The sequence below is a fragment of the Nuphar pumila genome, chromosome 12 (genome assembly GCF_984573655.1).
Source record: "Nuphar pumila chromosome 12, dmNupPumi1.hap1.1, whole genome shotgun sequence".
NCBI classification, from domain to species: domain Eukaryota; kingdom Viridiplantae; phylum Streptophyta; class Magnoliopsida; order Nymphaeales; family Nymphaeaceae; genus Nuphar; species Nuphar pumila.
In genome coordinates this window covers 12,667,360-12,684,892 of record NC_143260.1, presented here as the reverse complement: position 1 = coordinate 12,684,892, position 17,533 = coordinate 12,667,360, and the positions used below count along the sequence as shown (strand labels likewise).

At 37.5% G+C, this 17,533-nt stretch overlaps 1 protein-coding gene across 1 annotated transcript; it reads right to left on the bottom strand.

Moving 5' to 3' along the window:
* Window positions 1-2,112: 2,112 nt before the first annotated feature.
* On the bottom strand, window positions 2,113-14,284 carry LOC149820024 (diiron containing four-helix bundle family ferritin protein, putative (Protein of unknown function DUF455)). The gene is made up of 7 exons (XM_089983688.1): window positions 13,829-14,284; window positions 11,521-11,762; window positions 6,284-6,380; window positions 3,818-4,001; window positions 3,653-3,734; window positions 2,886-2,937; window positions 2,113-2,805 (listed from the first exon to the last, which is right to left on the bottom strand). Exons 1-7 carry the CDS (start codon window positions 14,264-14,266, stop codon window positions 2,728-2,730), a joined length of 1,173 nt encoding a protein of 390 aa, XP_089839814.1. The 5' UTR covers window positions 14,267-14,284; the 3' UTR covers window positions 2,113-2,727.
* Between the last annotated feature and the right edge of the window lie 3,249 nt (window positions 14,285-17,533).

Below are 17,533 nucleotides of genomic sequence, written 5' to 3'. Positions count from 1 at the left end.
TTTAAAAAAATTTTAAACTCCCAAGATTTATCAACTTGAAAATCTCTTCGAGAAATACCCGCATCGAGAAATTATCTTTAACGATACAAGTGACTATATATATATAATGTGAGTAATGCATTCCTTAGGCCCCCTTTTTCATTAGGTCTCGTTGGGGTCCTTCAAAAATCATGTTTTTAATTATTTTTTCTCATGTCTAATACCGTACATGATATATATAGGTTTTGTTTAGTAGAAACTGGCTTTTGAATCGCCGAAATCTGACCTATATACAGGTTTTTCGATGGCAATGAAAGTATTAGTTTTTCCTGGCTCATAAAAATGTTTTTTTTTTGTTGAAAAATCATGCTCCAAGAGTCAATTTCCACTAAATCGAGCATGCTAAACACATCTGACCGTTCAAATCTATCATAAAACACTTAAAACCTATGGGGTAGAACAGGGCAAAACAAGAAATGGGGCCTAATATGTTCAGTTCTCTCTCTCTCTCTCTCTCTCTCTCTCTCTATATATATATATATATATATATATATATATATATATAATCAAGTCAGATCCGATATTAAACGATAGAATTTGTTCAGGTTCCAACAACTTATGATCTATAAAAAGTGCATTATGTTGGTATTCAAATGTTAGTAGACTAAAAGTATGCACTTTGGTCCAACATCAAATAATAAGTGGACATGGTTTTCTTGCAAATCTAACGAAATCCAAATATTAATAGATTTTGGCATGGATGCAATTCAGTTGGAGCAAGTTTGTGAGCATGTTTGCTGCGCACCATGCAAATTATATTTTCCCAAGATCTTGTGCATGCAAATCACAATGATGGCACATTTTCAAGTTTTTCAAACATGAGAAGGTGCAAATTATGGTTGTGATTCTCATTTGAGAATGCTCCTCCCTTGAAACTTGAGATGGTTAGAAAACCGACCCCATGACCAACTTTCTCAAGTGTGATGGCTCGTCCCACCTGTGACCGGAGGAAATGTACCCTACAATGGATTCAAAATTTGATCCATGCCTTATAGCCCCCACAACTAAACCGAATTGGACTGTTTATACCCCTACTCAGCAGAAAATAATGATTATAGCAGGAACCAGCAAAAGATCAGGGAGGCAGCTGGTACATAGCAAGCATACTCAGGCTATGAATGGATACGCCCTCACCCTTTAACTAATCCAACATCTAGTATACAAATTTAAAATAAGGTTACTTTTATTGCAATATTAAGGATGACGCTGTAGACAGTGAACACATTCAAAATACATGAGAACTGTCCTAAAGCAGAAACTGCTGAAGATTAGCCTTACTAGTTAGTTCAATTCCGTATTCTAGTTGGAACAGCAGTATCTTTTTAAAGTATCTCAAGGTGCCATAATCTACAGGAGAGCAGGCCCACAAGGGCTCCACTCATCTGATAGGGGTAACTTGTGAATGTGACCAATTTGACCAGATGTCACGAGTTTGAAACCGATAGAACATCACTTACTGCAAGGTCGAAGCTGGGCAGGGGGAGCGTCAAGGTGCCAATGTGTGCTCAGTGATTGGGAGTTTTTCCTTGGCCTATAGAAAAAAAATCTCACGTGAATATAGAAAAATGGAACTCTCATGTGGATGCTGACACATTGAACACAACCCTCATCTTTATTTCCTTGTTATCATTTTCCCCCCTTGGTGGCCAAGGTGTGGGATACCCCTCACAATATTTGAGCTTGAGACCACCCAGTTATGATAGTGTGACTTTTCCAGTGCAGCTATCTCATTGAATCTGACCACCTCAGCTCTATGCTAATTTTGAGGCCTAGAAGACTATATAGTGCAACACAAAAACAAAAAGTTGCTGACAGTGAAGAAGCCGCTTGAAAGGAACAGCATTTCACGAAATAGCCAAGCACTCAATCGATTGGGTCATGCAACTATATAAAAAATAAGCACGAGTGCCAGATAGGAAACTACTATGCAAAATACAACTTTTGATGGGTTTACAATCGAAGCATACAAGAAAGCTCTTAAAAGGTAGGTTGAAAAGGGCAACCAGAATGTGCTATTCTATCAACCTCTCACAAGTACAATGATCATATATCAGTAATTATGCAAAAGGAAAATCAGTAACCAGATGAGTAAACTAGCAGGAAAATCAACCTCTCACAAGTTATTGTTAGCAAGGTTGCTTGCGAAAGAGGCAATGGCAACACATTTGTTATCAAAAAATACATACATAAAAAATGAAGAGTCTAAATATAGAACATCCTAGTATTTTGCAGAATTCATTGATGAGAATGTCTTTTTTCTTGTGCAACTGAACAAGAAGTTCCAAAGACGGTTTGTCAACAGCCTCCTCCAATTGTTGGTCATCCCAGCAATGTGTATCCCAATTCAAGTTTGTAACAAATACCTTGTGAAACAGTAAAAGGCCAACACATGCCAAATATAGTGGCTCTATATGGTATCCCAGAGTAGATGAATTTCAAAATAAAACAAATTTTAGCACTACCACAAACTTCTACTGACAAATCGCTTAAACAGATAATGAATAAATATACACAGAAGCAGCTGACATGAGGAAAGTTTTAAATACAACCTTAACTTTCCACTATTTGAATATCCCTGTAAAAAAAAAATGCACTGACAACTGATGTCAACAAATGATGCAGCATTGAGCATGGGCAGGAGGGTTTTGCTAATCTTTTTCAGAGATTCATGCAACCTACTGCTAATGGTCACCTTTCATTAGAAGAACCATTAAGAACAGATATCTCTTTCTCCAAGGAAATGATGCATGCCAGCCTGTCATAAACCTGCCAAAAGAATTTCAGCTCACCCAATTTGTTCCATAACTCAAATTATAAGATCCCTTTTCTGAAGTCCTGGAACATACCTCAGCAAGCCCACTTCTGCTTTGATTATCTGAGCTTGATGCATCATCATACCTAGAATTATGTTCATCAAACATAAGGAATAGCTCCTCAAAACAAACATACATCAGAATACACAGAAATGCACTCTTTGACATGCACTGCCAAATGATTGCATGACATTACGCACATGCCCTCTCCACATACACAAATACACGGACAACCACTTCCACAAATATGAACATGTTACACTTTAAAGAAGAAACCTGTGTAATGAAACAACAAGGGCACAAATACAATATCACAAAGTGGCTACAAGGGTGCACACTAACAAGCACAAGAGACACTAATGGGCCAAATACAAAGAGCCACTAAGAGCTAATCTCACAAAACTCTCAAAAGAGAGCAACACATAAAAATAACAATGTTTATTTACTAACAATGCTTGGCAACAAGCATTGAAATTACATGAGGAAGGAGAGAATTTAAATAGGCACTCCATATACCAAGGGGCTGGCCCAACTAGCTGTTGGGCCAGCCCCAACGACTAGATTTCTAGCCGTTGGGGCTGGTCCAACAGCTAGTTGGACCAGCACCCAATGCTGTCCAGCATTAAATACAAAAACAAAAAAACAAATGATAAAAAGAACTAAAAATAAGAGGTCATCAGTCCCTAGTGGACTGACAGAGGGTGAATTACATACACATTAGAATATATATATAAGACTCATATACAATACATTTTAACAACCTGCACAATGCAACCATGCATGCATTCACAGCAGCTCACCAGTCACGAGGAATGCCGGCTTCTTGACGTGCCACATGATTGAATGGGCCTTTCAACTCCACATTGAACTCCTTTAATAAATCTAAAAGGAATTCAATTTTAATATCAGCACAGGAAGTTTAGAATCACATAATCTTAGTAATCAAGTGAAACATTAATATGCACCTTTGAAAGTGATGTCAGGCATGCGGCCCATTTTCTCACAGACTCTCAGGAACCAAAACATCCCAACTGCCACATGTGCAACTTCCTCTTCAGAAATTTTAGCGACAATAGCTGATGTCCTATGATCTCCAAATCCTACCAACTTTTGGACAAGCCTAGGCCCAGCATCAAGCCCTCTAGCCTCCTAATCATATAAACAGAATGAAAAATGTGTAAAAAATCAAAATATTGGCAATCAAATGGGCTGTATATTATGAAAACAATGTGCATAATGAATAGACACATGAGTTACTAGCTAACAGCAGACGTTTGGCATTTGCACAAAAAGCTTTCACATCATCAATTAATTTGTCTAAATATTAAAAGGGTTAACAGTGCTCATGCAAGGGACATTATATCCATTCATGACCACAGCACCGCTGACAACTGTACAACACAAAACCTCCAAAGCTTTTACATTTTTTGTTAGAATCATACAACACATGCAAATAAAGGAAACCAAAAGTTTCAAGTTAGAACAGAGATGAAGCAATTTGCTTCGAATAACATTGTATGTGATTTGTCCAAAACCTTAAAACTAATATTAACAAGAAATACTAAATATCAACATTTTTCATTCCTTTATCACTGCCCAATGTCAGTCTTCTCAATCAAAATTTCATAATCTCACATTTTTGTAAATCATTGTGTTGTTTTTTAGTTTGTCAATTGCTGTCATATTTCTGGGAATGCCACATTGTTTGGGGTAGTTCAGATGTGTTGGACGCATCTTTCAGTCACCAAAAGTCTTCAAAAGTCAAATTTGTCACAGTTCATACACATTGGATTTCTGGTATAATGGTTATTGACAACACTCAGCATTTTCATTTCATGAAGATATGTGCGGACAAATTTTTGACATCCTCTTGGGACTAGCTCCATTTCAGAAGAAACCTGCTCAGATTTTAGATGAACTTCGGTTCTTTGATTAAGATCCTTGCATGAAATGAGCTATATCCGTTGCACAGAAAGCTAGCAATCAGTTTAATTGCCATTGACCATACATGGAAATATGTTTTCTTAAATATGGGAAGATGAAAAAAATGATCATGTTAACATAGTCTATATCAAAGTTGTGAGGCTGAGAAGAAAAATCAAGATGCATTACAGAATGAGGAAGAGAGAAATTAGTCATTATAAAATCTCTAAGAAGCAAGACACTAGAAGCAAAATGGGAAGTGAATCGGAAGCAAGATGAGAATCGAATTGAAAATAAATTTATTGTCCTTAATAACAGCATATGATCTATGTGTTGCATGAAAATGAAAAAACAGAACATTATAACCTTAAATATGGACACAATAAAACATAATCTCATTGGTAACTATAAATAAATTAGAAAAGTTTCATTAGTTTTCTAAATAAAAATGAAAAGAAAAGGTAATTTTCAGAGTTGTAAATTCCAGATATGGTAATATGAATTCCCAAGAAATAGAAATGCAATTCTTAGGTAGAATTAGAGAATCATGCTTTCCATTTCCTAAGAATTGTGCTTCCTGTAAAGACTCACTTTCCCAGATGCATTGGAAGCAATGCTCTGAAGCAGGGTGCTTCAAAGCATGATTTTCACTCCACCATGGTGCTTTGGTAACTCTGATATAGATCAACTTGTGTGTCTTGGAATGTCAAAGGGCATTCTGATTCTAAAGCCTTGCCAAATTTCTGGAATGAGCTTCTGAAATAACTGGAAAGTTCTAATTCCTAAATAAAATGTGAATCAACTATCAGAAATCAGTCCAAATGAAAAAGGTATCTATCTGCTCTGTTATTTCAACTGCTTCAACAGGTCATAATTTGAAAATTTGAACTTAGTACCATAGTCACAAATATAGGTATCGGCTATATCCTAGTGAGGCTCTCTCTTGCAATATTATAGGTTTGGTGATAAATCTCGGGGCAAAAAAAATTTCAAAAAAATATAAAACTAACAAAAATAAGTAAGAAAATATCATGTTTAGACAATAAAATACATATATAATAAAAGAAATAAGTAAAAAATGTAAAAGAAAGAAGAAAAACATATTTAAGATTAGCAAATAAATAAAAATAGTAAAAATAATTGATAATGTAGTGATATTATCACGAGAATATCACGATATTCACATGATAATATTGGGATAAATAATCAAATTGGTGATATTTTCAAAATACCGCGATATTTTACCTATATTATCATCCGGGGAAAATACAGCGATAATATCACGATATTTTGAAAATATCACCTATATTTGTGACTATGCTTAGTACATTGTGTTCAGAAAAAATGTAAAACTCAAACCTGCAGATGTCACAATTTTTTTTGCAGCAGATCATAAATATGTGGAAAGATTCTATATCTTAGGTAATATGAAAAACAAATATAACAAATACATTCTGATTCGCTCTCGGATTTAGGTACACCACATAGCATTCTTAAAATTTCTCTACCTGAACTAATGGAATAACTGCTAAGCGTGCGGCAACATTCCCAGATGTTTTAGCACACTCCCTCCAAAGCAGATTATGAGCACACATATCTCCATAACTACAAGGCAGAGAGAAAAAATCACAGTTTCATTAGCACAAGTGTCAATGTGTTGTTTTATTATAGGAGGCTACATCCATTATTTGGTTTCTACTCAACTTATGAAATAGAAGAAAAACTCAGAACAGCATAACGCAAGCCACTACGAATATCCTTTTCCTTCACTGTGGAACACAAGGATACCTATACAACATAAATCAAAATTGACAGTTGTATTAGTGACTGTTGATGAAGGTACCCAATCATAGAGGTGTTGTGAGGTGATGAGACCATTTAACATGGTCCAAATAGTGTAAGAGGTGCCATTAATTAAGGAAACTATGTCATGTGGACACCACCTACCATGCATAACCCGTGTCATCATGACATGACACTTAGACACACTAGGGCACTTCATGGACACAGTCAAACCAGTATGGTATACAACCCACATTGTGTCATTAGCTTTTATCTATTTTCTTTTATGACCATGGTTACTTATTTTGTATTGACCTCTGTTTTTTCTATTTTAAAAATTTTCATCAATTATTTACAATGTTTTTAGAATTGTTGTTATACATACACACACACACACATACATCGATTGATGTGTGCACAGTCATGTCTACATGACTTAATTTATCAGAATTGTCGTTTCTTACAAAGTGTATCTACATCATGCCCCATCCCCGCATCCATATCCATGAGACTGTAATGAAATACCAGTCTTCAACAAGAACACAAATGTTGACAACAAGTGTCTATAAAAGACACATTAACCAAAACCCACAAAAGGGCACAAATAAGAAGGCACAAAAATAAAATGAACAATATTTATTAACTTCACATAAAATGCTTAAAAAACATTAATACAACTGGAAGGGGATAAGCCCTATTTATATACATGAATGAGCTCTTGAAATAGAGCTAAGACAAGCACAAGAGAGCCGTTGGAGCTAGTCCAACGACTCTCAAACTAGCCTTTGCCTGGTTTAAGTCTAGTTCAAATGAATCTAGATACTAAAAGGAAAAATAAAGAAAAAAAAAATATATATATATATATACACTTTTTAACACTCTCCCTCAAACATATGGTACAATGACTGAAAGTTTGTCTAAGAGGAAACAAAATCTAGGAGTGGTGAGAGGTTTGGTGAAGAAATCTGCTAATTGATATTCTGAGGTAACATAAGGCATATCAATAGTCCCATGTAGATACTCAGACATAGTGACAATCATTTTCAATATGTTTAGTATGTTCATCAAACGTCCAGTTGCTAGCTATGTATATCGCACTCTTGTTGTCACATATCACTTCAACTCCCATATCAGCCAAGAGTTTTCTGAGCCAAACTACCTTCATGGTTATGGTTGCCATAACTCCATATTCAGCTTATGTTGACGAAAGAGAGGCCTTCTACTGCTTCATATACCGCCACGAAATCAAGGATTCTCCTAAGAAAACAAAAAACCAGGTTGGGTGTCTGTTATTGAGATCACCTCCCAAGTCAGCATCAGTATAAGCAATTAAATCTAATAAAGATAAAGCAGACAAGAATATGCTTCGAGAAAGAGAAAATTTAATGTATCTAATAATAAACAAAACTACTCCCAAGTGAACAGAAGTCAGAGCGTGTTGAAATTGACTAGCTGTATGTACAACATGTGCTATATCAGGTTGAGTGATTGAGATATAGGAAAATGCTCTAATAATCTCTCTATAAGGAGTGGGATCTTCAAGAAGTTCTCCATCATCAATTTGTATTTTGGTGTTAACAATCTTAGGAGTATCAACTCTCTTATCATTTGTGATTCCAAACCTGAAAATAATATCAAAAGCAAATTTAGATTGAGATAATAGATACCCTCTAGGAAAATAAGCAACTTCAATTCCTAAAAAATATATTCATAAACCCAGATCAGTCATTTCAAAATGATTTTGAAGAAGCCTTTTAATATTTTAAACTCCCTGTTTGTCTCCTCCGGTAATGATCATGTCATCTATATAAAGGAGAATAATAATATCTACATCAGAAATCTTAACAAATAAAGTAGTGTCAGTAAAACAAGATCTGAATCCAATATCGATCATAACATGACTAAATCTGTCATACCAGGCTTTTGGTGCCTGTTTAAGACCATAAAAAGCCTTATTTAAACGAAGAACTTTACCCTTATGAATACTTATACCAGATGGTGCTTCCGTATAGACTTCTTGAGATTTCCATTAAGAAAGATATTTTTGACATCCATTTGAAATATAGGTCATTTTCTAATAGAGGCTAAGGCTATTAAAGTCCTAACTGTTGTCATCCTGACAACTAGAGCAAAAGTTTCTTCGTAATCTATACCATACTCTTGAGAGTTCTCTTAGCAACTAATTTAGCTTTATATCTTTCAAGAGTTTCATCACTCTTGGTTTTAACCTTGTATACCCACCTACCTACATCCTATGAGTTCCTTTCCTTGTGAAATGTTTTGAATAGTCTAAGTGTTAGCTTTTTCTAAGGCTTCTAATTCTACTTTCATGGCTTCCACCTATTGAGAATGTTTTTTGGCTTAAGTATAGGTTAAAAGTTCTATGTATGAGTGTATTAATGCAATGAATGCCCTATAATTTGGAGAAAAGAATTCATAGGATACAAATTGAGCGAGAGGTTTAGAACTTCTAGATGATTTTTTGGTATGCGTTTCAAAATATTTTTTAGTGCACATGGAAGATTGGGATCCTTATGCATGGAGTATTGTAAATAATTGGTGTCCTTGGTTTGCTCTTCATTAAATATATTGTCAAGGTGTTGTATTGAATCTGCCAAATCTTGACCATCATCGGGGTCACATTCATAATCACAACCATCATGTTTTGAAGTTAAATCTAATAGAAAGGAATACTCAGTTACTTCCTTAGTATTTTCAAAATAAAAAAAACTTTCCTTTTCCAAAAAGAACACATTTCTTGAAACATTCAATTTTTTATTTTGAGGGTTAAAACAATTATAGCCATTTTTATTATTTGCATAACCTAAAAAGGCACAAAAAATAGCACGGGGAGAAAGTTTATCATTTCTGTTAGTGAATACAAAACATTTGCATCCAAAAACTCTTAATCTGGAGTAATCAGAATATAATTTAACAAGTTTTTCAATTGAAATTATGTTTTTTAATGAGGAAGATGACATTCTATTAATAAGATAGGTGGCATTAAGGCCGCTTCAACCCAAAATTCTTTTGGCCACTTGAATCACGAACGGAGAAAGAGTCTTCTTCTTGCTTCAAAGGCACGAAAAATGAGACAGCAACTTTAAAAAAAACTCCAAGAGCTTCCAAGCTTTGATATCATGTAATAAAATACCAGCCTTCAACAAGAACACAAATGTTGACAAAAGTGTCTATAATAGACACATTAACCAAAACCCACAAAAGGGCACAAATAAGAAGGCACAATAATAAAATGAGATAATCTTTATTAACTTCACATAAAATGCTTAAAAAGCATTAATACAATGGGAGGGGGATAACCCCTATTTATACACATGAATAACCTCTTGGAATAGAGCTAAGAGAAGCACAAGAGAGTCGTTGGAGCTAGTCCAACGACTCTATTTATAGTCGTTGGACTAGCTCCAATGGCTCTCAAACTAGTCAACAGTATGTTGACTAGTTTAAGTCTAGTTCAAATGGAACTAGATACTAAAAGGAAAAATAAATAAATATATTATATATATATATATATATATATATATATATATATATATATATATATATATATATATATATATATATATATATATATATATATATATATACTTTTTAACAATGACATAGTATGAAAATGAGAGCTAATAACATGTTGATGCACAAGCAGAAAGTGCACACTCGATGATCGAATTTTAGTTTCCACTCTACTAAGGCATGCATTGAGCTCCTTTCACAAAAACAACAGAAACGAAGAAATAAATAGATGAGAAGGAAAGGATTGAGCATTTAAAGTCTTAACTTTGCAATATTAGATGGTCTAAACCTTGTTGGAGATGATTGAAGGATAATAATTTAATCGTGGCATGGATTCACAATGACAATTTCAAATATTTTCCATTTTCACTTTTTAAGTTCTAATTTTCTTTTTCCCCATCTTCTTCCATAATATGGTGCAACATGAATACTGACAAGAAAACTCATAACCAGCAAGGGCTAGTATTCTTGGCCTTTCAGTCAACAGAATGCCTTATGAAAGTGAACAGCCGCCATTTTTTTGCATCACCAACCAATCCACACTTGGATATGTAAACTTATCTGCTTACAAGATCTTTCTCACTTGTGGTTCTCCATGCAGCTTCAACCATTCTTCTCTTCAGTTTGATCACTATTGAGTATCAAATCCCATCAATCTCACTTTGTATGTTTTACAATGCCAAACCCTTATATAAGAAAACTACAGAAACATGAAAAATATGTCTCCTGATTGTATCATAAGGATATTTTTTTACTAAAGTCCATAGGGCTTCATCGTGAGGACAAACCAGGAAGTGCACACGGTATACCGTATATCATTTTCTTCCATATTTGTATATTCCTAACCAAGAAGCATTGGTAGTACATAACCATCAAGTTCAATTCTATATTTTGGCTTAATTTTCAAGCTCTGTGACTGCATCTGAGCAATCCCATTTCACTTACTCTTTATAAAGTGACTAATATTTCAGAATGGATAATATTGAGCATTTATTCACATTTTTCTTCCATACTAAACTATAATACAGAATTCTTTTGTTTGCTGCAGCTAGTCTTAATTCTAGATCAAGCAAAGGATGTTTTTCCATCAAAATGTTTCGTAATTTACACTATCAAACTTCATAGTGATGCAACATTCATGTCCTAATATGATTTAGTCAACATAACAACCGACAAAAACCTTTCATTGTATGAATACTTAAATTGACTTGGAAACTAAAACTCCCATATGTAGGTGGGTGTACCTGAAAACAATCAATTTTTCCTGTTTGGAGAAAATTTTTTCCTCATTGGGGAAATTCTCCAAATTACCACAAAGATATATAAACCAGGGTCTGACTTTTTGAAACTCTTAAATTTAAAGTATGTCTGAAGGCATAAATAGGAAAACAAAACTGCAAACTTCCATGAATTTTAAAAAGAATCTTACCTGAAACCAAGCTCCTCAAGCCTTTGTGAGCACCAAGAAAAGTGACGACTCTCATCATCAGCAACATGTGCAAAATCTGAAAAGAACTCAGTACCAAGTACCTCAAATAATGAAGAGAATCTGACTACAGTATCCCATGCCAGATCTATTGCATTCAACTCTACATGTGCTAGATTATGCAGCATATACGCATTAAGTGGTAGGCCAGACCCTTTGGGAGAAGGTATTTCCTTTGGTGAGACCTGAAACATACACATCCCACCTAAATTATAAATAAATGATCATAGGACTATAGTTAATCGGTTTGAAATTAACAACAGGATATACCGTTATTCCAAATCAGCAAGTCTTAGAAATTGGGATGTAAACAGTTCAGATTCGGGTCGGAAGTAGCCAATGCCAGATCCAACTAACCAAGCATTGGCTAATGTGAGTTGGATTTGAATTTAGATGGAGAAAAGGTAATATCGATTCTGATTGAATACATGTATTATGATTCAGATATCCATAAAATTCGGTTAAGAAATTCTAAACTGAATTAAAATCCAGTTATTAATCAGATTCAGTCTTCTTTACCAAATCTGACTAATTGGTGCCAAAATCGGGTTGGATGTTGGATAGCATCAGACCCATTGGCATCCCTACTTAGAAATCATTCACGTTAATATTTCAGTTAATGATAAATGAATTCATCCACATGGAAAATAGGAAGCTGATAAGATAGGGGTGGATCTTGCACTTTGTATGTGGAACTGGTCCAAATAGTTTTAGAGAAGTCACATGAGGGCATCAGCTAAGCAAAATGAATTTATCTGCATGACAAATAGAATACTGAGAAGATTGGGGCAGTTCTTGCACTTTGAAAGATTCCAACAAGTCCACATAAAAACAGATGTAGGGAGATGTAAAATCCCACATGCAAGGAATCAGGACAAACATGAGAAAAAAATTACAGATTTACATCCATAATATGTCAGCTAGTGAAATGAGGCTGGGAATCATCCAAAATAACACGGCAAGATTCACTTATTCACCATCTTCCAAATCTACCTTTTTTATCAGGAGCTTTTTTCAGAGAGGGATTTCTGAGTTGTTGGACGATTTGTAGATAGTAATGACAGGATGAGTGCAAGCTTCTAGGAAATGTCTGTTAAGTCACCTATTCTGAATGTTGGAGTTGGACCCAAGCAACCACTAAGATCTTAAAAGCATTTATCTTCAGACAAGCACCTTCTAAAATGTTGCAAAAATTGTTTTCAGCATGCAGTGTGAACCTAGATATCACAAATGTTCAAACTGACCTAAGCACCAAAATAAAGTGAACAAAGAAGAGAGCGTTTTGGAGATGGCAACACCAGACATTTTTTTCGGAGCAGAATGAAACAAATTTCACCATAACTAAGGTCGATGACTTTGTTCTGTGTCACCCTTCACATGCAACGTGACTAACACCTGAGTGGATAAATCCATGAAGGGATTTTGAATCTACCATTCAAATGCAAATGAATCTAACAGCAAGCATGATGAAATCATTGCATGCATCACCAAAAAGTTTAGCGGATAAGAGTAAAAACTAACTTTTGATAGAGCAGTAGGATAAGAAAATCTAACAAACACGGAGTGTGAAGCGCAGACACTACCATACAATGATGTCAGCCTAACTGTAATCAATTGTACATACTAGAGAACACGTTAGGGATGATGCACAAACCAATCATCCTAATGAGTCCAGTGTAAATAAGAAGCCGCCTGGACACGGAAACCAGAAGTTCCATTCCACCCTATACCTATTTGCCTCTTACCCAAAAAAACACCCAACACAACAATACATATGCTACACCTGTATAGCATAGTATCCATCAATAAGTAAACGAACAAAACCCTTTATTGGAGACATAGTATACTACAATAAAGTTTTATTATGGACAAATGACTAGCACACGCATGAAGCGTCGGATTCGCAGCGGCTTTGATTCCACTGTCTGCAATCAGAGTTTAATTCTTCCATAAAAATCTTAGGTGCAATAAGCAAATTACTGCTCTAGCATATAGAAAACACCCCAAAAAGAACATCATCCCAAAAATCCAAAGAACACCCTCAACGCATGAGCACACAGAGATTCAAACAAACACTGTTGTTTTGCGTGCAATAAACCCAGAAGCAAATTTAAACGAGATTGGTACCTATGCATCTTAAAACAACAAAAAAAAGTAGCCAAAATGAAAAGCAAGTCCAGAATAATGAGTATCAAGTAAACATAACACAAATGCAAACAAGAGAAGGAAAACAAAAAGGAAAAGAGCAAACCAACTGAGGTTTTTCAGGACGAGCGGGGCGCTCGGGCGACTGGAAGACGCCAAGAGAGAGCTCGTTGCGGATCCATCTGGTGTAGGCGATGTGGGTGTACGTTGCTTTGGCCGCAGGGTCTCTCGTGGAGAGGATCAGACGACCCCATTCCGCGAGAGACGAAATGGGTGGGGATTCGAGAGATTGGGGGTGGGGTGGAAGAGAGGGGCATTGGGGTCCCTTGGCTCCCCACACTCTCTGGGTGTTGAGGGGCGATTCCCTCCAATTCCCTAGGCCCGACCACTGTGGGAATCGGTCGGTGGAGGCGGAATCCGCAGGTTGGGACGAGGAGGAGAAGGGGAGGCCGGGCGGGAAACGTTGGGTGGTGGTGGTGGGTGCGAGGGGGAGGGCGGAACGAAGGAGTGCAGAGGCCACCGTGGGCTTGGGCAGCAGGGCCATCGTAGGCTGCTTGTTCCGCCACCAGCTGGGGTCCTACTCCGCTGGTATTATATGAGATCCAGAACCTGACATGCAACCGGATCTATGATAGATACTAAGGATGGAAATATCAGTCTGAACCCGTTAAAGAGGCGTTTGATTGGCTGGACAAAAACCGTTCAGGCAGCATTTGCCCCTGAACGCTTCGATCTCACCCTGTGTTTGCTGCTCCAACGGAATTGTGTAGAACAGACTCGTTTAGACACTGCTGGTCAGGGTAGAGGTGTTTTGGACAAGTTTAGCTTTTGTCCTTAGTGTTCTACTATTGTTTTTTAATCTGAGGTGTTTCAGATGCTACTTAAGCTTTACGGGCAGAGATGGAATACCGGGAGACACCTAAAAAGTGTCCGCACATGGGATGTCGTGTTCTAGGCAATCCATTTATCTGCCATTTGCATCAGGCACGTGGGACTCAGACAACAACAGCCTGCAGACGATGTTGTCAATGCTGCCCGCACAAAGAGCTGTGCAGGACACCATTTGTCCCACACGTGCGCATTGTCTATGCGTATCAAATATTGGCCATCTTACAAGGACTGACCAAGTAAAACCAGTGATGGTCTGTGTCACATGCCTATTTCCTTCAATAGGCCAGCGCAACGTGATGGTCCTTCTTTACTGCCGCAAGCTTACTTATCGCTTGCTTGCGAGTCACAAAAGCTTGTAATCAGAATGCAAAAGAGCAAGAGAGAATGGAGGCAGAAGAATTGCAATAACAAGAAGCAATCACAATGAGGGTTAACAAAAGAAATCTCAACACATTTAATTCATTAACACTTTAGCCCGTAAGCCTCTTACAGTTCAAGTATACGGGCTGCTCCTTAGGGGTTTTGATTAACCTGAACTGGGCAACTTACATCAGACTCAACGAAAACAAAATAGACTCTATACGCAACTTTACAATGTAAGTCACAAGGGAACATGCTCCCCTCTTCAAATCATGCACTGTCTTCGACGCTATCTGTTTCATGGTAAACCCTGATTTCAGTCGAGTAGCAGTCGTTCATCCAGAAAGCTGGCTCCCACGTAGGTTCCATTGTTTCCTCCTACTACACTAGGTATTTCTTCGCTTTATTCAAGTAGTTGACTTTGTGGCGAGGGATATGAATGAAGTGCTTCTCACCTCGTTGTGTTGACGGGGCCCTCTGCATGATGGGAGTGCATTGTAGCACGCTACATTCCAGATCTCTGTCATCTATATGGGATTGTTTAAGGTTGCACACGTGACACACTGAGTGCACTTTAAAATCTAGGGGGCAACTCCAGCTTGTACGCCAGTTTGCCCACCTTCTTTGTGATGGTGAATGATCCTTTATATTTTTTGATCAATCCACAGTGCCGCCCGTGAAAGATGCTTGTGCGACCAGGATAAAGCTTCACCAACACTTGGTCTCCAACTTGGAACCCAACGGGCCGACGATGCTTGTCCGCCCACTTCTTCATTCTCTTTGCCGCCTTGTGTAAGAATGACTTCGCCAACTCATTCTGCTTGTGCGAGTCTCGAACAAACTGATAGGCGAAAGATGATCTTCCCATTTCTTGCATGACAAGAGTGTGTGAGGTCAGCGGTTGCTACCCCGTGGCTATTTCAAACAAGTTGTGGCCTGAAGACTCACTTTTCTACAGATTGTAACAGAATTATGCCACGTCAAGGAGCTTCACCCAATTTTTTTGATTGTCACTAATAAAGTTCTTAAGGTACAACTCAAGTATCTCGTTGATGCATTCTGTTTGCCCATTAGTCTGCGGATGAAAGCTTATTGAAAACAATAAATCAGAGCCAAGCAGTTGAAATACTTTATGCCAGAACTTGTCCGTGAAACGAGCATCACGATCACTCACAATGCTCTTTTGTATGCCCCATTGCTTCACCACATGCTTTACAAGCAACTCTACAGTTTTCTCTGCAGGGCGCTCCTTAGAAGCTGAGATGAAGGTGACATATTTTGAGAAACGATCAACCGCCGAAAGGATGAAGCTGGTGCCATCTACCTTCTGCAAACTAACAATGAAGTCCATGAAAATGCTTTTCCAAGGACATTCTGGAATCGGTAGAGGCTCAAGGAGACCAGCTGTCTTCTGGTTGGTTCCATTGTCTTGCTGGCAAACGAGGCACGTTCACACATACCCCTCCACGTCGTCTCTCATCTGCAACCAATAGTAGCCACGCTCAAGGAGTGCTAAGGTCTGCTCATGACCAGGATGGCAGGCTCATAATGTATCATGACACTCCTTAAACAAATCTCGTCGGAGGCTTCCCCACAACGGCATGAAGATGCATCCCCCTTTTGTCACGAGAAGGTCGTTCTCTAGCCAAAATTGCTGAGTCTTCTCTGTCTGCGCCAGAGAAACAAAGTGTTGCACCACGGATCCTACTGTGTACCTTCGTGAATGCGGCTCAACAAAGCGCCCTCCAAATGCACTTTGAAAGGCTCTGCACGCACAACAGTCAGTTCTGCCCTGAGGCTCAAGGCGTCTGCAACTACATTGGTCTTCCCAACCTTGTACTCTAAGGAAAAGTCGAACTCAACAAAAAATATCTGCCACCGAGCTTGCTTAGGCGTCAACTTCTTATGTGTCTGAAAATAGCTCGTAGCAATATTGTCCATCTTGACGATGAACTGGGCACCCAGAAGGTAGTGCCGCAAAGTCCTGAGGCAATACACAATAATTGTCATCTCACGTTCATGCACCGTGTAACGCCTCTCTGCATCTTTTAGCTTACGCCTCTGTTATCGTCGCAAAATTTTTCCCTCTCTATGAGAGAGAAAAAAATGATTCTACGAGTCAAACTCGACCAAAGTTTTGAAAATGGTTTTTGAAAATTACTTGCCTCCATTTTTTAAATTACGAAAAAATTCTGTAGAATGAGACTCGCCTGTCGATACGAGGTTCAACTGTTCCTTGCGCCTTTACCAGGGGTAATTGAACCAAGGATCAACGTGTGTTTAGCTAGGCTCAAATATCTAAATTATGCTCTATTTCCTAAATGCACAGAGAATCAGGTATGTGCTATGAAGTTTTTGAAAAGTGCATATTTTGAAAAGATGATGTTTGCTTATGATATTTCCTAAATGCACAGAAAATACTTGAATTTTTTTTGAAAAGACAATGTTTGCTTACAAATCGTAGCGTGTCGACACGTCTATCGATACCGACTCCAGAGTCCCTTCCTCAGCATGAAAACGGGCTCTGGTACCACTTGTTACAAGCCTACTTATCGCTCGC